We start from the raw sequence: 23,371 nt of genomic DNA, 5'->3' as shown, positions 1-23,371 counted from the left end.
AAAAAAATGTCTGTGATTGAATAAATTTTCATTTTTTACACAAGAAACCGAAAATTTCATTTCAATCGAACCCATACTTCAAAAGATATAGGCATTTTAAACTAACTCTGATTTTGCGCGGGAAACCTAAATAATTGCCCGCGCCATCTTATATTTTGGCGGGAAATTCACCCGACACCGTAGTGTTAAGCAGTGAAGGGAGATCATGAGCTTTGAGGAACCTAAACTCTGCCTGTCTGTTGGAGGCTCAGCTGCTGTGGGCGAGGGAGGGCCAAGGTGTGGAGTCAGGCAGGGTGTGGCAGGGGGACCACATGGAGAGAGACATGTTGGAAGAATGAAGGGTACAGTTTGTTGGTATAAGCGAGGGATCGGGGTACAGGGATTTCCCGCTTTGAAGTGGGAGATAACAACTGTTAGCAGTGGAACACATGGAAAGCCTGGGAGAGTCGGCAGATATGGAAGGACAAGGTAACGCTGAACAGCCATGATGAGATCTGTTGGTAATAAGGCTACCTCAGGCTGACAAATAGGTTCCACCTCTGTGCCCGGTGGACTGACTTGGTGGTGGCTGCCTAGGTGGTGGGGTGGTCTGAATTCAGCTGTAGGAGGAGGGTCCTGAGATTTATTAGGGATGCCTACCAGGTTTCAGAAGAAGGGGAGGGGGGTCTCCTGTCCACTATTTCCCTTCCTTGATTTAGACCTCCTGAACTACCAGTGTTTTTTTTCTTGTTGCTGCAGGGGGTAGTGATGTGTACGTAGCAGGTGTTAGAACACATCAAAACTTTAGTTCCTTTTTTCTTTTTCATAGAAAAACAAAAGCGAATAGCTGAAGAGCAGCAATTTTCAACTGGTATGTCACAAGAATTTTAAAAACATGCAATATCTGACCTCTTTTCCCTTAGATTGTCAAATTAAAAAAAAAATGACAGCCAAAACAACAGTAGCTATTTGGTGAGTGGGATGTTCATGTGCAGGCAGCACTCAACCCCCTCCCTCCCTCCTAGAGGGGTGGGGTGATGGGCTGGTAGACCTTTCTAATTGGGGATGATGACCTGTAGTTAGTTCAGCATAAACCTTTCTGAAAAGAAAATTCTCAAGATGGTTGGCAGAATGGCACCTTTGCTACCAAGGAAATCTTTCCTCAGAGCATAGATCTGGCAGCAGAATTTTGAAGGTCCTGTTTGAAATAGGCCGTCACTGGCATTGATTTTCTTATGGCCATTGGGCTACACTGCATGGGAATGAGTGTATGCAAGAATTGCCAAATGGCAAGGACCCCTGCTTGTTTAGTGTCCTGCTGTCATCATCTTAGCAGATGTCTCCGTTCCTACCAGGGACAGTTTTTAGTCGCCCCGTTCACAGCTGCTAACAGTGACAGAGTGCGGAGTGACACCCCCTTGAGCAGATGCGAGACCAGCAACTGCCGCTTTACAGATGCAGACTTGGGAAAGGGCTTGGAGGAAGAGTCAAGCAGCAGTGAAAACAGCTGTTTCTAAACTGTCAGAGACCAGGCAAAGGGAAAATCAGGCAGTTTATTACGTGAAACCTGTCCAGCCCTGGCCGCCGGCTCAGTGGTTAGAGCATCAGCCAGACTGAAGGGTCTCGGGTTCGCTCCCCAGCCCTGATGTGGCTCATTTAGGAGGCAACCAATTGATGTGTCTCTCTCACATTGATGTTTCTCTCTCTCTCCCTCCCTCCCTCCCTCCCTCTCCTTCTCTCCCTCTCTCTCTTCTTGCCCCCCCCCTCCACTCTCTCTCATTGGAAAAAATATCCTTGGGTGAGGATTAACAACAACAAAAAAGCATGAAACCTTCCAGAGTGTAGAACATCTATTAGTCCCCCCGACCTCCTCCCCCACCCCCCGCCCCCGGAATGGACAGGTTCTTACTGCAATGATCTGTGTTGAATCTGTTATGTTATGATTAGTTTTGTGTAATAAATTACCCCAGAACTTAATGAGTTAATATTTCTCATGATTGCTCAGTTTGTCTGGAGGTTTTTCCGCATGTCTTGCTTGGATTCACTCAGCTACCTGTGGTCAGCTGAGTTGCTGTCCTGGGCTCTGCAGGGACAGCTAGGAAGCTGGGCATCTCCATGTCTGCAGTGGGCCTGGGTGTGTGGCTAGAGCCTTGGTTCTCAAAGTGTGGTGCCCAGGCCACCAGCAGCTATATCACCTGGACACTCTGGTTCTTGAGCCCCACACCAAATTTACTGAATCAGGAACTCCGGGATGGGGCCAGGCAGTCTGTGTTCTAACAATCCCTCCAGCTGATTCTGATGCCCCTGAGATGTGAGAATCACTGCTCCTGAGTATTCAGGCTCGCCTTACCCTAGTATTCCCTCCTTCCAGGCTCTCTGTCTCTCTGAATTAGGATATTTGTTGTTCCTGCCCTGGATCCTGTTTGTGTTAGTGTAAGGCTGGGGTTTCTTACTGCTCATGGGACATTTGTTGACCATCAGTTATTGTGCCCATGCACATTGGTATCAAGGTAAGACACAGTCCTGGAACGCCCTCAGCTTATAGTCTAGCACAGGTGTAGTGTGCTGTGGGAGGTCGGCCAGTTCAGCAGGGGAAATAATGAATTCACTTGATACATACTGAGCTTGCCGTGTCCTGGTAGAAAGAGATATCTAGCAAGTAATTGATTCTAGGAGTTAAAGCACAAAAGGCAAGGCTGGAGCTAGCAATTTGCAAGTCCCCATGCATGCCATAATTCAAAACCAGTTTCCTCAAAGGTGGCTATTTATCGGAATCAATGGGGGGGGGGGGGAGTCTTTAAAAAATGTGGACTATGCACTTCCCACCCCCATGTGTGTAAATGTTTGGGATCTGCAAGTGTCCTAGGTGTGCCTGACCAGCTAGGTTTGAGGAACACAGTCCTATGGTAAACCATGAAACTGTATGATAACCTGGGGAGGAGAGGAAGAATAGGAGGCTAAGTCTGGGACCTTGGGGGGACTGCCTGTGATTCTGCGCTGATATAGGTAGTCTGTGCAGGAAGACTCTTCTGGAACTAGGGGGCCTGGAAGAAGATGAATGGAGAGCAGGGTTGTAGACGCCAAGGGACTGGCGAGTTACTAGGGGAGGGAGTTTGAGGAGGATCAGATGCACAGCGCTGCATCATTGGTGCCAGAGCTGGAGCCAGGCTGCAGTGGTGACCAGTGAGGGGTGGGCACCGGACGGAGGGCAACCAGTGAAGCAGGGACGGTGTTCTTGTGTGTGTGTGTGTGTGTGTGTGTGTGTGTGTGTGTGTTTAAATGAGAAACCTGAGCATGCTGCCCTAGGCAGAGAGGCAGTAGAGAGAGGCAAGTGCAAGAGAGTTATTAATGAACTCACATCCTGGAGGAGAGAAGGATGGATTCAAAGGCCCAGCTTTTAGGATTGGCCCTGAAGAAAAGGAGAGCCACCCTCTCTCATCCTGGGGGGAAGGAGGTAAGAGAAAGTGTATGAAAACAGGAGAGTTTGTAGTTGCTGAAAATGTCTGCATCCCTTTTCCCTGGCAAGTCCAGGGTGCATTTTTCCTTTATTTTGTTCATTTTTACTGATAGGATTGGTGGGTTTTGTGAGCTTTTACATTGTTCAGTGTGCAGTCTCAAATAGGGCCTCTTTGGTGTTAGTGAGGCCACCCATGACTGTGGCACCCCAAGACCTCCATGTTAGAAATGGGCTGGCTGGGTTTCAGCAGTTCCCTTGTAAAGTGCTGCTGGGACTCCTGTGTTTCCTCTTGGAAAGCAAGTTAGTGCCTCGTTAAACCCACAAAGTTCATGTAACTCAGAATGCTGCCGATAATTGCTGTAATTCTGTCTGTGAGCCCCTTACGTTTATCCATCTATGGACCTCTCCTCTTCCTATGCCTCATTCTTTCTCCATTCAACTCTTCTTTCCTTCTCTTACTCCTTTCCCCACAATATTTCAGTTTCCTTGAAGGGGTAATAGGCTTTGAGGGTTGGCCTGGCGTCCTCTGGTTCATATGCAGTGTTTCTGAGGGAAGGTGTATCTGTCTGTAGGGTTGGTGGCTCCCAGAGTCCTCTCTCACTCTGTGGGGCTGCGGACCGGTGTGTTGGCATTTGGGGCTGGGCATTTCCTCGTGGTGAGATGTGCAGCATCCCTCAGCTGTATTCCTTGGAAATGGGCACTGTGTGTGTGTTTTCAGTTAACCAGGTTGGTGGGTAAGAGCTTTTAGAAGGTAATCAAGGGCATGATGTTTACATGACAAAGGAAAACAGGTTGCTTTTTGTTTCTTGAGATCTAGTTAAAATATTTAGTAAGGCCATGACAGTAGCTGAAAGTGAAGGTATGTGACACAGTATTTGTTGGACTTGAAAATCATGCCTGTTAGGAAGTAAGGGTATAAATGTTTTTTCCTATTCATAATATAGCTATTTAACCTATATTTTAGTATATAGCAGTGGTTCCCAACCTTTTTTGGGCTATGCCCCACCTAAGCATCTCTAAAATCCTGTTGCCCCTCCTTGTGACATATCATTCTTATTATTCAAAAAGTGAACTCCTATTCACATGGAGGAAGCCTAAAAGGCCATTACCTTGGTCTAAACAAGCTTCCAGAGAACATGGCATCCATGAAAGAGAAAAGGAATGAAAGGACAGTTGAAGTACTGAGGGAAGAAATCGCTAAGAAATTGTTAAAAAAAAAAATAATATGAAGTGATATGAAAAAATAGTAAATAAAGTTTCAAAACATATAATAGAGAACTGAAATGCATAAATGTCATAATATATATTTATATACTGTATATGAGGCCCCACAACCAGCCAGGTTTGGGGAACACGGTCCTAAACCATGAAACTGTATGATAACCTGGGGAGGAGAGCAAAAAATGCAAAAAATTTACTGTTAATAACTCATTCTCGAATTGCCCTCCTTAAAAATCAAATCCCCCCCCCCTTCCCGTGCCCCACATTGGGAACCACTAGTATATAGCAACCTGAATTTAGACAATTTGGGAGAAGGGAGAAAGTGGAATTTTTGCTTAGGCAAGTGATTTTTTTCAATAAATCCATATATAGTCAAATAAGTGTTTTGATTTTTATTTACTTTAACTATACAAGTGCTGGAGCCGTTCCCAGCTTTTCTCATCTGCATATTTATTTGTTTACACACTTGCTCTGTTTCTAGTTTAATGCACACACATAGGGAGACTTGCAGATCTTTAAGTCCTAAATGTGAAGAATTGTGGTCACAACCAGCCTGGTCCTTAAATGAGGAAGATGGGTCAGTCCTTGAAAGACTATGGTCTGAGTGTTATAAATAGGTACAAGGAGAAAGCAGTCCCAGCGCTGTGAGTCACTGATGTTTCCCTTTCTTTTTCCTACAGAACCTAAAAGCAGATCCAGAAGAGCTTTTTACAAAGCTGGAGAAAATTGGAAAGGGCTCTTTTGGTGAGGTGTTCAAAGGCATTGACAATCGGACTCAGAAAGTGGTTGCCATAAAAATCATTGATCTGGAAGAAGCTGAAGATGAGATAGAGGACATTCAACAGGAAATCACAGTGCTGAGTCAGTGTGATAGTCCATACGTAACCAAATATTATGGATCCTATCTGAAGGTAAGGCTTAAAAATAAAAACGCGATTTTCCATGATGCAGCACTTGCCTGAGACGGAGCAGTGTGTGTGAAGGACTTCAATAAATAGCACAGCGGGTTTCCAGAGGAAGGAGAAACGTTTCGACCTTTGCAATCAAAAGAACTGGGCTTTGATAGTTTTATCATCTTAAATGTCACTATGGAAATGTATTTTTGGTAGAAGGGTTTGATATTGAAATTGCCTTTCCAACAAAACAGTATTTCCAAGAGGACTTTGTCATCAAAATGCATTTCTTACTAAGTTATTATAATGATGACCGCTAAACACCTAATTTTAGCATGGTTTATGATAACTCATGCCAACCTAAGAATATTAGTCTTTTGATATTTTGGTTATCAAATGTGGTTTGATTTAACGCTGTTTTAAAGAATTGATAATGTTGCTTAGTGAGCAGTTTATCTACATTTGACTTTTAAGCATTCTAGGTAAGTAAATACTTAAATAAAATAGAAATTATAATACAACACGGCACAATGTCCTTGATCTTCACCAGTTCTTTAAGTGTTCTTTTCAGTCTTGCATGGAACCACTTTAGATGTTGCAGGGTAAAAATCATTTCATACCACTAAGAAAGTTCAAGACTATTCGTGTGTTCCAGGTTCTTTGACATATGCTTGTTTTACTGAACTTAGAAATGTAGTATCTTTCAAAATGGAGTTTTGGAAATCTTAAGAACTGGTGAAAAAAAATTATGAAATAATTCTTGTGGAAACTAAAACTTAATGGGTAGAAAGAATACTTCAGAGGGAGGCAGCAATACATCCCGATAATGGAAGACTAGGCCTCCTCCTGTCCTAGCTTTATCCTCTAAATTCTCTATGTTGCCGTTTGCAACTTACTCTCTTGTCAAAGGGATAGTGCAGGCTTTCATTTTGTGGAAATGTGAAATAAGGTATAAGTGGAAGAGTGAACATTTTGAGAACCATTGACTCACTAAAATGAATATGTAAAAAAGCAAGTCAAATTGAGTGGTAATGCTATTTTTTTTTCATATCCTAAAGGCTGGCAATATGTCATAGGTTAAGTGCACCATTTTGAAATGGAAAAGATACGTTTTGGAGTCAGATGTCATCGACATGAATCTTGCTTGTCTGGGTGTGTGGCCTTGAGCAAGTTTTTTATTTTAAATAACTTCCCTGTTTCCTCATTTGTAAAATGGGAAATAATGGGATATACCTCATTGTTGCAAAGATGAAATGGAATTGCATGAAAGTACCTGACATGTAGTAGCTACTTAATAAGTGTTACTTTCCTTGATTGATTGATTTTATTCATACCTCATCTCTGAAATTACCTTGCAATAAAGGAGGTACCAACTGAAGTCAAAGCAAGGAGGAGGAAGTGTGCGAATAACAGTGGATGTTGCTGTGGAGGTGCATTCACTTTGGGACTTGACAGGGCAAAAAGGGAACACATGTGACTTCCATACGGGAAAGCAAAGGTTTCTTGATGTTGAATTTCTATTGAGAAAAAGCAAACATCTAAAAAAACCCCAACTTGAACTCTCTACTGTAACTTACTGTCCTTTGTGAAATGACTTCAACAATAGTTTCATGGTAAATTGAGTGTTGGGCTTCATGTGGTATTCTAATGTGTTTTTTTTTTTTTTTTTTCTTAAACATATTTTATTGATTTTTTACAGAGAGGAAGGGAGAGGGATAGAGAGTTAGAAACATCGATGAGAGAGAAACATCGACCAGCTGCCTCCTGCACACCTCCCACTGGGGATGTGCCCGCAACCAAGGTACATGCCCTTGACCGGAATCGAACCTGGGACCTTTCAGTCCGCAGGCCGACGCTCTATCCACTGAGCCAAACCGGTTTGGCTATTCTAATGTGTTTTAATATGAATTATGGTACCTCCGGCAAAGGAAGTGTGGAAGATCCTCACAACTTTCTGGTGGTTTTATACCATCTAATATTTAACTATGGAATTAAGGATCAAGTGGTTCAAAAGTATTTTCTTCAACCTCAGTTGCTCAGCAGAATTTTTACTGCATTTGGGAATAAGTTGCTTTATTGTAGCCAAACATGGTGTTACCTAGACTGCATATACTTAGAGATTCTTCCTGGTAAGGCCTATAATTGCCTGAGTCACTAATTTTAGAACATGCATTTTAAGTCAACCTAACCTTGATCTAGAGATGCCCAGTGAATTTATTTAATCAACATAATGTCAGCTGCTAGAATAACCTGCTAAATATATACTGGCTCAAATATGATAGATGCTTATTTCTTACTCACTGGTAGCCCTAGTTTGTGGGCAGTTTTCCTCCAAACCAGCAGTCACCAACCGGTGGTCTGTGGACCACTGGTGGTCCGTGAGGTCCAAAAGGTTGGCGACCGCTGCTCCAAACAGTGATTGAGGAATCCAAGTTCCTTCTACCTTGTTGCTCCCTCCTTCCATTTGTGGGCTTGCCTGCTTTGAGTCTCATGGGGGCAAAACAATGGAGGCTCCTGTGGGAAGTTTTCATGTTCCTAGGCTTAGACATAGAGCACATTATTTCTTTCTGCTCACATTGTCCTGGCCAGAACTCAGTCACAGGACCACACCTAACTCAGGCGAGGCTGGAAAATGTCATCTAATTGTGTGCTTCATGGAAGAGGAAATGGGCTTGGTGCTCGGCTAGCCATTCCTTTCCAAAGCCACCTACTATGTTGACTCTCCACGTAGGATAAGAAGTTTTGATAATTTTGTCTACAGTGTCTAGTATATTTTACTAGGCAGATTGTTTTAGAAAATAACTGCCTCCAGAAAGCCAGGAATAGTATCACAATTTCTTAAAAGATGATTCTGTCTCATTTGACTAAAAACATAATGAACTGCTCTTGTTAAACCATACTATCATAAGTTGGGCAGGGCGGGAATCCAGACCTGTGATTGTATCTGCCCAGTCTTGTGAACAGAATTTCATTCATTTCCTTGGCCCAGAGGAGGACCCTCAGTGATGACCCAGAGGCTGTTTTCCATCCTCTAGGTAGGCTGATGAAGTTTAAATTAGTGTACTCCTGTCAAGTAAGGTGAAAATTAAATTGATATGTGAGACAAATGGATCTTTGATACAAAGTTGAAAAGAATTGTGGTTTATATGGTTGGTTGCCCTTTAAAAAAAACACCCGTAATGTTGTCAGAGGTAATATTCTTAGTTTTTTTAAGTAGTGATGGGAGAGAGGGCCTTAGAATTTCACTTAGTGTTAAGGGGCTTTACATTTTTATAGAGCAAGATTGGCCAAAGAGGAAGTTAGCAGAAAATGGTTTCTTTATTACTGGGTTAGTATTAAAAGTTTGCATAATGATGTTTTGGTTTCAATCATCTAGTCTAGGAAAAGAGATTAAAAACAATAGGTAAGTAGTCATCTTTGTTGTAGTATGAATATTAAGGAGACATGGCCATGGAGTGAGTGACTGTTTACTAGTGGATTCAGATCCCTGACTTGGAGTAAAATTTTCTTCAGTTCCTAAAAATTTTTAGGGTAGTTTTACCCCTTGGATTCACTAGAAAAGTGATATGAAAAAGTCCCTTGATGAGTTTTAGAAAGCAAAGTCCTTTCTGGTAAAGGATTATGTTGTGTATGTTAGAGATGTATGTACTCTGGCATAGTTTTTTAAAGTTACATTCTTTTGACTCGTCATTAGAGTAGTATTAATGAATGAAAAAGCAAGAAAGATGCTAATAGCTTGCCATTTTTTTTTTTCATTTTTAAACTTGATATGTCATTCATAGTGCTAAAGCAGAGATCTTCCCACTATAGCCTCTGAGCTTTGGGCTAGCTGCCTAGTTAATAAAATGGCCTTTTTTATTTCATTAAATTAAACAAGGAGAGTTAAGCTTGTTTTGATATTTTTTGATTTGTGGCACCGTCATCATTGATCTATGTAAGACCCTTGTCTATTTTGATCCATTTGATTATTTCACCCTTCATCCCCACTGCGCTGCTCTTTTGTACCACAAGTTTTGATGTGTCTTAGGACAACTTCCTTCTTTCTTTATAGGCTTTACCTTTGGGCAGGTAAAGGGTCACTTTTTCCTGGAAGCATTTGCTTGTTCAAGTACCAGAAACCTTGCTCAGAAGCCTCCCCAGACCACTTTCCTTGTATTTCATTCAACAGAACTGAGTCACAGTCAGCCCCTGGCCGTGGGGATGGGGCTATCTCATTGGTTCCCACCAAACAGAATTTACCTCTGGAGCTGGAAGGGTCACAAGAGCTTCCCTAGAGTCACAAAGTCCTGGAAGAGAGAAATGGGGAGGTGGTGGATCAACCAACTACGCCTCTGAGAAGGGGTTCTGGTGGGTCCTGCCCTTGATGTGCCCATTTTTTGACCATCTACTCTATGCCACCACCATTGGGAAGTCTGGCGTCTGCTCACATGTGAGCTCCCCTGTGGGTATGGCCAGTGGGAGTCCACTGGGAAGCTTGAGCATTTCAGCCAAACAGCGGGTCTGCGGGCTCTTAGCCCAGGATCACCATTTCACACTTGCCTTGAATCCTAGGCTGTTAAATATCATCTTCAAAAGGACATACTGTCCTAGAGTTGAATTTTTATTTACTGCCTCCTTATTTCTTGGGTAGTTTAACAGGTAATTCTTGCCTAGCATGTATAAATGGTTTTACTTAATCTTCAATACATAGATTATGTTCACCTCTGTAGCTCTATGTCTTAAGTGAATGGATTTGGATTTATTCCAATAACTATGGCCCACTTTGACATGGATCCAGAAGCCAATCTATTAAAAACAAAAATCTTTCCTATGTTGCCGGGAAATTGGAAATGGAGAGCTGCTTCAGCTGTCAGAGCTGGTTGTCACATCAGCCCATGCAGGGTGGCCTTGTCCCTCAAGCTCCTTTGCTCACACCCAGTGTCTGCCAAGAATCCCATTTCTTTGTCTGTGAGTCATTCCTTGCTCTTTGCCTGTGCATGGTTCTGTAGTGGCCCATAAAACAGTCTGGCAGAGTAGCCGGTCCAGGGACTTATTAACACACTTGTTTTCTGCAGAAATGAGTTTTTAATGACAGCTGTGTTTGTTTATTCTTCACCCTTAATATCCTAGGGTAGGTTCTTTGTGGTAACATTGCTTTTTTGTCTGACAGTTGAGACCTGTTGGGCCCTGAAGGACTGAATCATGTGGAGTTAGTTCCTGATCATTTCAAGAGTGGAGGAAGGGATTTAGACATTTCCCTTTTGGGAACCTACCAGACCTAAAGGTTTTTGGTCTGTTTGGGAGTCCTTTTGTCCCTGTTATTCTGATTCATCTTAAAAGAACTAAGTTACTTTGTTGGGAACTTTTCCTCTATTGCAGCGGTTCTCAACCTGTGGGTCGCGACCCCTTTGGGGGTCAAACGACCCTTTCACAGGGGTCGCCTAAGACCATCGGAAAACACACATAAAATTACATATTGTTTTTGTGATTAATCACTATGCTTTAATTATGTTCCATTTGTAACAATGAAATTGGGGGTCACCACAATATGAGGAACTGTATTAAAGAGTCGCGCATTAGGAAGGTTGAGAACCACTGCTCTATTGGATATCTAAAAGGTTAATTGAACGAAACCTTTAGGACAGAGGCATTTTCCCTCATAAAGCTCTTTATGAGTAGAATGTTTTCCTTTCTATGGGTGATGCACAAATAACTGTAAAAGGTATTCTGATGTATTATTTGCATTACTGAGGTGGCAAGGATCAAATATCTTCAGACATTTCTGTGCCTGAAGGAAAGAGGATTTTTTAAAAAGGAAATTGTGAGATGATATGCAATAGAATATATACAAATAGTTGGCTAACTCTGCAGTTAGTGGGGAAGGATCGCTGTTTTGGCTATTTACTGTTAAGTATCACACTGGGTGAGGTGCCTTTTTACACTGGATAAGGTACTTAACTTAGTTTCCTGAATTTTGATGATTTTTGGTTGACGTAGTATAAGATTGACATTGTGATTCATTATATGCTTCGATTGGCCCTAGTGACTTTTCCCTGCCATTGTCAGTGGAGATCAGTCAATGGCAAGGTTGATTCTAGACCAACGTCTACAGAAGTTAATTACCTGTATTTTTCATTTACATTCAAGCCTTTTCTCTTGCTTCTAGTCAAGGCTGGTATAGGGTGGCACATGGGTTTTGCAGTCATTTGGGGGCACATATTTTAAACTGGTGTGATGAGTTGACTTGTGCTGAAATGTGTGATAGAAGACACTGATTCTTTAAAAGTAACAATTGACTTATGTCTCTTCTTTGGGAAGGAAATGCTTTTATACTCGCTTTCTGTCCTGAGGTGTAGCATGAGACTTCTTGTCTTTCTCTTGTCTCTTTTATACCTAGGTGGATTCTGGGTACTTTTCTTTTTGAAAGTTAAGATCCAGTCAGAAATCTTTCAGACTTGTCCCTAGAAGAAAGGGGGCATACATATGCCAAATGCAAAACCACAATGATTTCTTTGATTGCAGGGACCTTTGACCAGCTTGCAGTAAGAACTTGCCTTTAGAAGATCCTTTGGTTCCCTTCAATGTATCCCTCTCCTCAAAGGGATGGCAGCCCGATGGACAGTGGGCACATGACCCTGACATCGACAGACTTCCGTGGAGGTAAGCTGCTCTGTCAGTGTCGCCCAGGCAGACATGCACCTTCCTCATCAGTCCTGAGCCCTGCCTCCATCCACACCTTGTGCACGTGTGGTCAGAGAACTCGAGGCTTTTTTCTCCTGCTTCCAGCCACAGCTAGGGTTCTGGTACCTCAGGTAACAAATATTCTTTCTTCCCTGGGACTTAGAAATGAGTGGAGTGAAAGGCTTCTGTGGCAGCTTTCTCCTGGTTGAGATGGTATCTTGAACTCATGGACATCCTATATGGCTCTGTGTCTGTCTACCATTGCACATTGGGCTTAATTCTGGCCACTGGTGCCATTTGGGTGCAAGTTGCAAAGAGTCTGTTCCCCCTTCTCACTTGTATTAGGAAATAACTATTGATGGAGTTGCTGTTAACTGCTATGATGTGTACCCTCGCCTGAGTCTGGTGCTAATGTGTACAAATTTTAGAGACCAAGCTCTGAACTTGTTAGAAGGTATTGCTCCAAATCTTGATCCAGGCCAGGCACAGAGGACCAGAATCATACGTGTCTCTAGAAAGTGGATTGCAGCCCTGGACAAGCTTGACTGTTGTTGGCAGAAATTCAGCTTCCTCCTGCTATATTCTAAAGGATAGATTTATCAGAATAAATTAGTGTGCTTCCTAGCATATTTTTGTTGTTTTGTTTTTGCTGCAGTTACGAAAAGAGGAGAACTTTTAACTATTGTCGCTGAAAAGAGGAGAACTTTTAACTTATGTCCTTGGGAAAATCTTCTGGGAGCGAACTTATTACACTTTTACTGTTTTAATGTAAAACTGGGAGTTTAAGTATGGCTGCCAAAATTGATTTTAACCCAAGTATGATCCTTCTAACTTGAATAGAGGTCACATATACTTTTCAACACTGACGGGGAGAGTGGGTGTTGCAGGACTTGCTAGCCCTTTTTTGGGGTCTTTATTCTAACTCATTAAGAGAATCTTTATGACTTGTCAGGATCTCCTTTCTAACCTCATTGGCACACTTAGTGGCTGTGCTCCTGCAAGTCTCTGGCTAGTGTAGAATGTATTAAGAAGATTGTCTCCTGGTTCCTGCATGCTCCTTGACTTCTCAGGCCTCTCACTATGCGCTCGCTTTCTAAGAGGTGCATTAAACCCTGTGTGATCCCTTGCTCTTTCCTTTATGGGCCCTGTGAACAGGAGGCAGCAGCTTTAATGAAAGGCAGCCATGTACACAATGAACTTCAAAGTAATCGCAGGAGGTTAGGAACTCAAGGTTATTAAGTGAATTTAAATTCTAGCTTCACATATTGGTTTAATAATGTACCAACTTTGATATTACTTTTTCTGGTTTTAATCAAGTGTCTCCCATTTTATAATCGGGAGCTTAGAACTGGTCCATTGGAGTAGCTGTCAGCTAGAGTGGCATGTTCTTGGTCTCTGACTTTCTGTTTTCTTCTTGGAGCAAATAATTATTGGGTCCCTTAAGCTATACTGAATGCACCGCAAGTGTTTAGAATTGTGTCCATCTTTAACTTGTTTTTAAAAATTGGGATCTCTTGTTTGGTCAGTTGGGATCTCTTACCTGGCAGCTTGGCTTAGGATTGGAGCCCATAGAGCACATTTAACTAGGGTGCACTTGTGCCATTCTGAGAAAAACAGTTTGGAGAACAGGAGAGGAGGTCAGGTGAGGGCAGAGTAAGATGAGTGTGTGGCCTCTTGGATCTGTTTCTTGGAGTTTCTCCAGCACTGACTTAGGAGTGGAGAGCCGAGACAGCAGCTTAAAGAAAATAACCTCGATTAGTGTTGGAGACTCTGGGAGAAGCCTGGGTAAGATTTCCCTGGGACAGAGGGCACGGAGATGGGAGAGATTTGAGAGAGAGAGAGAGAGATCAGGGAAATTTCTTAGTAAAGATACTGAACTGAAGGAGAGAGAAAGGAAAGCCAAATTGAAACTGTGGGCTGTATCAGACTGTCCTTTAGGTGATGGCTTGTGTGCTGTCCCACCCTAGACAGGGCTGTAGGTGAGTGCAGTTCAGTGTCGGGTAACTTGAGTGTGAACTGAATGTGATCACAGCAGGCTATTCTGCACACGTACACCCAGTTTTCCTAGTTTATTATTCAGATAGCATGGTTTTCTGTTCCTACATTTTAAGAAAGGGAATTTCACTTGAAAAAGTCTTCCCCTGAAAGTTTGTCACCGGTGATGTCAGCCTCTTTGCTGTCCCAGTTCCCTACCTACCTCTCTCGGCTGTTCCTGGCACCCCAACCTCTCCCTGGCAGTGTCTGTGCACAGCCTGCGCCCCCGGGAAACGAGCCGGCAGTGTGCAGGTTCGTGGGGCTCTGCCTGGGGTTGCTCTGCTCCTGGCAGACCACTTCATTGTCTCCCTGAGAGGCTATGCAGGTGAACCCCAGTTCAGTTCCTGAAAACTGTTTTTAGTCACTTCGGTTAATTAGAGGCTCAAGAGTTTCAAACCACATATACGAGGTGTGAATAATGTGATTATAAATATTGTTGAAACCCTCTGTTGTGGTTCCCTCCCTTTTTTGTATTCTCATGTCAAAGTTTAAGCAGTAACTTGAATGACCAGGTTGGTTCTAGAACAGTGATGGCGAACCTATGACACGCGAACTCATTTTTTTGGGTGATTTTTCTTTGTTAAATGGCATTTAAATACATAAAATAAATATCAAAAATATAAGTCTTTGTTTTACTATGGTTGCAAATATCAAAAAATTTCTATATGTGACACGGCACCAGAGTTAAGTTAGGGTTTTTCAAAATGCTGACACGCCGAGTTCAAGAGGTTCGCCATCACTGTTCTAGAAAGACAGTGTGTTGGCTAGTCTGACATGGATGTGCCTGTTTTATTCATCATAAATAATAAGAAAAGTTGTGGGCACTTGAGGACCTTGAGGTGTGTGATGTGTAATTTAAAAAATGTGAGCCCCCATTGTTCTCTTGAGTCTTGAATAATGAAACTTACTATTAATATCACTCACAGTGTATTAAGTCAGGCCTTCCCAACTTTTGTATGTTGAATCAAACTTCCTCGTCACTCGTGGAGTGAGGTTCTTGGGGTACTACTGAAGTAAGAACTTTCAGAAGACCCCATGGGAGGATGGGATGTTGAAAAAGACTTTATTTGCCTTAAGTTACAGTCCTCAGATTCCAAAGTCCCCTGCCTCTAAGCCAGTCCTGGAAAAGGTGCAGCTGGGGTTCCAGCAGAGCTAGAAACAAGGCCAGTGTCCAGAGCGTCCGTTCCATGTTGCAGCCGGTATAGTTCAGCTTCCAAGTTAATGAAAATCCATTGGTCCATTGTGGGAGTCCCACATGGCCCTGAGCCATGTGGGTGCAGGGAAGCACAGTGTGTGTGTGTGTGTGTGTGTGTGTGAAAGAGAGAGGAGAGAGAGAGAGAGAGAGAGAGAGAGAGGGAGAGAGAGAGAGAGAGAGAGATTGATTCCTTTGTTTGGATGTTTAAATATTGCAGTGGCCACATCCATCCTGGCCACTAATTTGTTCCCAGGTATGTCTGGCAGGTAGTCATCCTCCCATGTCATGCAGACTTTACTGGGTATGCATCTGTTGTCCAGTCCCTTCCGCATCAATCAGCAGGGAACAGACTTAGCAAAGCTATATAAATGGCATGCCTATATTATTTAGCCTTCCCTTTCCTCCTTTCCTGTTAAGTAATAACCAAGTTATTACAACACCACCAGAATCTCATTATCATAGGCACATAGTTGGGCTCCATGGATGGAGAGGAGGTAATAAAGGGTCTCAGGTTGACTGGTGAGATGCCAGCTAGCCCATGGACAGCTCCTAGCTGACGGGCAGCTCCCTAGGGGTTCCTAGGAGGAGCCCCGTTCTTGGAGATAATAGTAGGTGCTGCCTGATGAAATTTTGGATGTGTTTGGTTTAGCAGGTTTCTGTTACTGCATTCTCAGAGCATTGAGACTCTTAAGGGAGGCAAATGTGCCGCATTTCCTAAATGTGTTTTCTTGTGGGATCTTCCGTTCTCTTTCTCTCTCTCTTTTTTAGTGGTAAATTTCATTCGATACTGAGTCCCTGGCAGATCAACATGCCTGTGAAGATGAATCTTAGGAAACATCATGTGGTTAAGAACCTAGTAGATGTGGAGATGCCAAATTAGTAATAAGTACTCGCATTTTGCCAGACTCCTGCTGTTTTGCTGTCTTTGACAAGCATTCCTTAAAATGTTGGTGTTTTAAAAACTGGATGAATTAACAAAAACTATGAAGCAATAAATAAAAGGCAACTACTGAAATAGCATGTTAATGTTTTAAATAGTTATTTTTCAGTGAATAGTTTTCTGAGTGATGCTGTAGAATTTGAGAGAAAACCAGGTATGAAGTATTTGGCCACATCCCGTTCCTCAGGAAACAAAGTAATGTTACACAAAATCATGAGCTGAAACCTACTGTAGGTTAAAATTTTAATGAACAGAAATTGTTGAGGGATTGAGGGGTTTCTGATTAATACCACGTTACCCTAAAATTCTTTTGTCTCAATTTTTCTTGAAATCATTCTAAAGGTATTTCTAAGGTTTCTCTTCATCAGGTGGGTGTGGTTCGTGCATTTTATTTAAGCATTTGAGTGTTAATAAGCTACTTGGTTGGCTGTGTAGAGAACAGCAGTGGGCAGGGCAGTGACGGCCCTGGCCCTCGGGTCTGGGGAACATGACATCCTTTCTCCGAGTGGATTCCTAGTATCTCTGTTTGCCGTTCTTTACCTTGGTTACTGTTGGTGGTTGGCTGTTTTTGTTACTTGCTTTTTTTTTTTTTTGCCTGCTCATCTAGTCTGAGGTTTTAAGTGTTGCTGGAGCTCCTAAGCCTTAGCTCCAGACTTGGACCCTCTCTGAGCCACAGGTCTGATTATGGAAGCATCTGCCAGCCAGCTCCCCTGGAGTATCCGTGGGAACTTCACAATCAACATGCCCAAAGCAGTGAATTCTCTGATGAGCTGGGTCTCTGGAAATCAAAAGTTCCCATAATCAAGGGATTGATTAGAAAGAGCTTATTTAATCCAGAGGTAGTAACTGAAAACAGGAACATGGGGGCTTTGGAAGCCAAAACCGCGCATGCCGTGTCCCACTCCTGAACTGGAACCTCTAGGCGATGACCTGGTGGTGTTTATGAATGGCCTGGTTTAAATTCCTGTGATAACAGCATCTTCCTTAGGCCGTGCATCAGAGACACCTTAGAAATGTGTGGGGCTTTATAAGAGTGAGCCTGTCAGGACACAAGGCCTTTATTTGAAGCTGTTTTCAGAGGAGCTATGTGGAAGGCCCTCATGAAATTAACCAGTGGTCTCTAGGAAGCAGGCAATCTGGAGACAGTTACCAGAACATTCTTTACCAGCGGCTGTGTGGGATGCCTTAGTGCAGCGGTTCTCAACCTGTGGGTCACGACCCCTTTGGGGGTCGAACGACCCTTTCACAGGGGTCACCTAAGACCATCGGAAAACACATATATAATTACATATTGTTTTTGTGATTAATCACTATGCTTTAATTATGTTCCATTTGTAACAATGAAATTGGGGGTCACCACAACGTGAAGAACTGCATTAAAGGGTCGCGGCATTAGGAAGGTTGAGAACCACTGCCTTAGTGGCTCCCACATCCTGCTTTCCCTCCCCTTTTTGTTAACGTTGCTCCTGGGACTCCCCAGGCAGGAGAACTCAGGCAGGTTGGCTGCAGCAGGTGGTCCCCACTGTACCTTTGAAGAGGTGGGGAGACGGTTCGGGAAGGGAGCGATAAACCTTCTCCCACGTTGTTGGCACAGGTTCTGTGTCCTTACAGGCTCTGACACACCACCTGCCACTCTGGCCTTTCAGCCTCTGCACAGCTTGTTTCCCTTGATTGTTCTTGCTGGTGTAATTGAGGGGTGGAGATGACTTTAGGAGAAGTCAGAGTGACCCAGGTTCAGCACCTGTTTTTGGGCCCATCACAGTGCCAGTTTTTCTACACATCTTGTCATCCACTCACCTCAGCTCTAGGGATGGGAGGAAAAGCCTCCTTCTCGCCTTTCCTCCAAATGGAGGACACACACCAGGCAAGGCGGGAGGTAGGGTTTGCGTGGGTTTAGAGGCAAAGGCCAGCAGGGGCCTGCTGGGTGTGTGTGTAGAGCTGCCTCCATGAGCTAGCCAGTAGGACCCCCACCTGTATCTCTGGAGCACTTAATTCAGTGACTCAAAGACCGTGGCCCATAATTTGAAGTGAACAATATGAGACTGAGAAATTAGGTTTTAGCCTCTAATTTGTGGGGCATCTTTGCTGTCTTTGTGGCATGGAAAGTAAAATAAGTGGACATAAAACAGTTAGTATGGTAGGTGTGGGAAAAAGAAATAATACAAAAAGAATTTTGTTGATGGTCCTCAAGGTGGGAGACTGCAAACCAATACACAGAACACATGGGGGATCTGACCCAGCAAGTGCTGTAGGGGACGGGGCTGCAGTGGCTGGGTGGTCTCCCCGGGAGATGGCTCTGAGCCAAGACCCAAGAACGAAGGCAGGAAGCAGCCTGGCTGTTTGGAGGAAGAGGGCTGTGGGCCGAGGAGATGGCGAGGAACAGCCTGGCAGATAGGAAGGCTTTCACGTGGGGCTCGCTCGCTCCCTGGGCCTGTGCCAGAATCTGTCTGGTGAGTTGGGAGGAATCTGGAATATACTTGTTGCTTCTAGAAATGCTCGACTAAGATTGTTAGACTCTAAGTATATTAAAACTTGGAAAGGAGAGTGGAATGAGTGCCAGGAAATGAGATGATTTGTCCATTTTATCATCTGTTGTGTGATTCCTTTGGGTTGTTTTCTTAGGTTTTTGGCTTATTCTGATTTCAGGGCTACTTCCAAATAACTGTCTAGTTGCCATGCTTATTTCTATTTCCACTATGTATTGTCTTCAATTAATCTACTCTGCTCTAAAGAAAATGGGTTTTGGGTTTATGATTCTTTTTAAGGACATGAATATAGTAAGTAGAGTCTCTGAAAAGAAAGAATTTATGTACATTTTAATAAACATGATCACATGCACAGCTCTTTGAAACCTCCTTTGCGTGGTAATTTCCCAGCTGTTTACAAATTGGGTTTTTTATTTTGTGGAGGGGGAGGCATTCTTTAAGAAGGACCAAATTGTTGGTCTGCACCCAGAGGAGACCACCGATGCTGGCCCAGGGCAGAGCCCGGCTGAGAGATGCTGACTTGTTTTAGTCCTGGGTTTCTGGTTGCACAGAGAACCGGCAGCAACAGCCTGTCACTGGTCCCGCAACAGTGGGAGGATAGCTTTTCCCTTGCTCAGTAGCCTCATGCCTTCGTCTGACATGGTGGTGCGCCTTCTTTTCTCCATGAGAATTTCCTTTCTCTGAGCAGTAAACAAACGCTTTATCCTTGTGGCTTAAGGATCTTAACAATGTTCTCTAGCACTAGTCAAGGTTTGCAGCTCAGACTGGTTGATGCCAGATTGAGAGAGGATGTGAGGTGCTTCCGGTGCCTCCGCTGGCAGAGTCGTCATTTCCCTGCACTAATGGGTGCTCATCTGGGCTCTTGGTTGGAACAGCAGAACTCCCCTCCTCTTCCACATGCACCCACACAGTGGCAGCCTCCCTCCAAGGCTTCCTCCACCATTTGGAAGTCATCTGCTGCATTCCGCCTTGGCCTCAGCCAGCTGCAACTTCTGGGAGAGGGAGACGCACATCTGCTTTCCCGGGCAGTGATTTTTACTATGCAAGTAACTGTCCTTATGTTACTGGGAAAAATAGAAAAGATACATGAAGTCCATGGTGTCAGACTCCAGGGTGACTGGATAAAAGCAGAACCACTTCCTTTTTTGGGGGGTGGACTAAACAAATCTGCAAATAAATCTTACTCTGAAATCATAAGGGAATACATTTTATTTTGCAATCAATCATGGGAAAAAAATTGTAGGCCCAGTGCCAACGATAATATAAAAGATCTGCTTTGAAATGTTTCCGAGGATGGGGACTGTGGATTCCTTCTCTCTCCCGAACACACTGTCCCAGTGTAATTGAAAGTCCCTGAAGACATTTGGCAGCTCCAGTGTATGTTTTTCTACCTCAAAAGTTGAATGAATTAAAATTTCAATAGGCTAAATATTTTACTTCTTCAAAAAGAAACCCAGCTCTATTTTCTGGCTGTTACCTGTAGTTTAAAAGAAGTATTTACTGTATTTCTAGTTCTCTTTGTCTCATCATACATGTTCTGCATACTTAAACCTCTGTTTGGAGTAGCTAAACACAGCTGAGAGCTAATTATGCCAAGGCCTTCCTTCCCTAAAACTTCTGTATTTCTGAGTAAATTTTTAAAAAATGGTATAGTATATGACATCACAAATCTTATCGAGGTTATGTAATGAGTGGCTGCGTGGTATGTATTTAAAGAGAAGACTGGTTCCTAGTGAGATGAGTGAACTTTCTCCTGTCCAGTAGATTATGCAGCAAGCATGACATTTAGGTCTTTAGGTAAATAGTCATTTGCTTCAAAGTAAGAACAATGGACTGTGGGAGCCAAGCCCTTTTATTGAATCGTGCCTGTCAGTAACACGTCATGCCCACTGCTGACGGACCATGGTTTGCTAGGTGCTGGACCCTGGGCACCTGGGATTTGCATGTCTGATTATAAATTGAGAACATGTGCATGTATCTAACTGTTCACTGTAAATACACCTGTGCAGAAAATAAAACATTAGAAAGTGGCCACAGCGTTGGAAGAGAAGCAGAGGGTTCAAGGAGCAGAAACATTTCCTCAGTACAGTCAAGCATTGAGCAGACATGCATATTGAAAACTCCCTTTGGAAGCTGTTCGCCTTTAGACCAAACGCTACACAAGGCAGTCATGGTGTAAATATGAATTTGCCACCCGTGCATTGAAACACATCATTTGTTTTTGGTGAATCTACCAGTTCCATACATTGTTAATATTAAAGGCACCTCTTTAAAAATCTGTAAAACACAATGAAGTCTTTATTCTTTTTAACCACACTCACCCTCTGACTTGGTCTTATCTGACCTCTTTGGGCTGTGTCTTTATCAAAGAATTAATGCTAAGTCCTCAATAATCACTTTTGGTTTTATTGTTTTTGTAGTAGATATTTCTGACATGTTGCATAAGGACCATTGAGATCATCTATCAGAGGATAAGTTGTAATTACTGAAATGTTTCACTTTTGCGGAAAGAGCATATTGTTAACTTCGTAGCAAGATTTATGGCATAGAACTTGCTCGATTTGGTGGTTTGTAATCATTTACTGATGTTTCCTCTTTAATGAGGATAGATACAAGGGAGGAAAGAAAAAGCGTTCTTTTACCTCCCAGGGCACTTTTTTCATGCTTCTCTTTGTTACTTCTTTCCCCTCAGATTTAGATTATATGTGAGTGTATTTCCCTGATAACCTTGTAAGCGTCCGTAAGTTTAAGCAGTGATTTTATTCATCTTAATGTCTACCAGCATTCAGCTCAGAAACTCCCCATTAATAGATTTATTGCTGTGTTGTGTCAAATCTATGCTGATGGAAGAGAGGAACATCTGTACCCATTGGGGAGAGTTTAATACTAAAATCCGTGAACACGTAAGCACACAATTACAAGGTCATCTTTACCAGAAGAGACAATCCTGTGACTTATGCCCCAAGAAGAGTTTTATAGGGAATGCCCAGTGTTCTTTCCAATTTATTAAAGGACATTAGGACAATAATTCTTAAACGGGGCATGGAGGGTTGTGTGTGAATCCCTCAAATTATAGACATACGTTTTGTAAATTGATGCACTTTTTAGCAGTCAGATTAGAGTTCCTTGATTTCTGAAACAGTTAAATGTTAAGAATAATTACATTAGAATGTATTTTCCTCACTGGAATTCTTTAGAAATTGCTTAGAGGTCATGATTTTTTTATTGTGATTCTGGCTTAGGTTTCTGACTCAGTGTCAAAATATTTGAATTTGAGTCCCAGTTGCTCTCCTTTCTTCCCGTTGACTAGGTATCTTAATTTGTAAAATGTTAAGAAGTCCAGCTGGGTGTAGTTCAGTGGTTAAGTTTCGACCCATGAACAGAAGGTCACGGTTCAATTCCTGGTCAGGGCACATGCCTGGGTTGTGGGCTCGATCCCCAGTAGGGGGCATGCAGGAAGCAGCTGATCAGTGATTCTCTCTCATCATTGATGTTTCTATCTCTCCCTCTCACTTTCTCTGAAAAAAAAAAAGTATAAATATGTATGTATATGTATACGAGATTACCTAAGTAGACAGTATGATTGCATCAAATGAAATACTCTCTATGAAGGTATTTAGTAATTTGTGAGGTGCCACTGCATTGCATGGATGCAAAATGGTGGTGGGGACTCCACCTACTTGACCAGCAGGAAGACACTAGAAATTCTGGGGCCACCCATTGTGAAGGAGAATGTGGCTGTCCCTAGTCCTGTGGAGGACTCAGCCCTCCCCTCCTTCAGTGAATGTCGCCACCCAACACTGGGTCACAGCTGAGTGGCCCCTGGTGATCAGAGGGGATGGAAGATGGCCTGGGAGGACAGCAGTTCTCCTGCAAGAAAGTGAGAGTTGACCTCTCTTCCTGTCCTTTCAGGTTTCTGCCAAACCAAGGCTGACTGGTTGTTAAGGAGTACAGATACCAAGGCAAGTTCAGGCCTGAAAACACTGCAGACCAGGCTGTGCTGTGCTGAGCAAATCCTGAGAGTTGTGGGGGTGGGGGGAGGGGGCAGGTGGTATTAGAAAGTCAGATGAGAAAATGTTACCCGTACAGAGACTCTCACACATAAAGTTCGTTTCCAAAAGCACCTTTTTCTTCTCTAGAAATAACCGTCTTTGTGCCCAGGCAGCACTGGGTCCCTGCACATAGAAAAGCACTGGTTGCCATAATGCCCTCCCTCTTCCTGGGAGTTCTGTCCATTCCTTAGCAGGAACCTCCACCTCCTTCTGGACCTTTTCCAGGTGTAAGTATTACGTTGTGATGTCATGAAAAGTCTCATGAGTCAGGATAGTTGCTAGAATATTCTGTTTCATTCAAGGACAAAATCATTTGAACTTCTAGCCGTCTGTCTGTTCGTTTGTCTATCTTTATACAGAAGCGGTGTATTGATCACTTTCCTTACACATAGTTCGTGTTCTTTCTGAGTAAATTTTAATTTAGAATTACAAGAAAGTACCTGTGTGATTCTGG

The 23,371-nt window shown here is 43.0% G+C and overlaps 1 protein-coding gene across 6 annotated transcripts in view; it reads left to right on the top strand.

Moving 5' to 3' along the window:
* The first annotated feature begins 5,320 nt into the window (after positions 1-5,320).
* STK24 (serine/threonine kinase 24) overlaps positions 5,321-23,371 on the top strand; it is a 54,632-nt gene continuing 36,581 nt past the window's right edge. For 4 of the 6 annotated variants that reach the window (XM_023764206.1, XM_023764203.1, XM_023764207.1 and 1 more), the window contains exons 1-2: positions 5,432-5,568; positions 6,914-7,163. In XM_023764206.1, coding sequence (XP_023619974.1) covers positions 7,161-7,163 — 3 coding nt within the window. In that variant the 5' untranslated portion in view covers positions 5,432-5,568; positions 6,914-7,160. Of the gene's footprint in view, positions 5,569-6,913; positions 7,164-12,051; positions 12,190-23,371 lie in introns of all 6 variants that reach the window. The other 2 variants (XM_014466060.2, XM_023764205.1) reach the window with 2 other exon arrangements.

The sequence above is a fragment of the Myotis lucifugus genome, unplaced genomic scaffold (assembly GCF_000147115.1).
Source record: "Myotis lucifugus unplaced genomic scaffold, Myoluc2.0 scaffold_320, whole genome shotgun sequence".
NCBI classification, from domain to species: domain Eukaryota; kingdom Metazoa; phylum Chordata; class Mammalia; order Chiroptera; family Vespertilionidae; genus Myotis; species Myotis lucifugus.
Note: the sequence above shows the minus strand (reverse complement) of the source record. Positions and strands in the feature narration are given on the sequence as shown.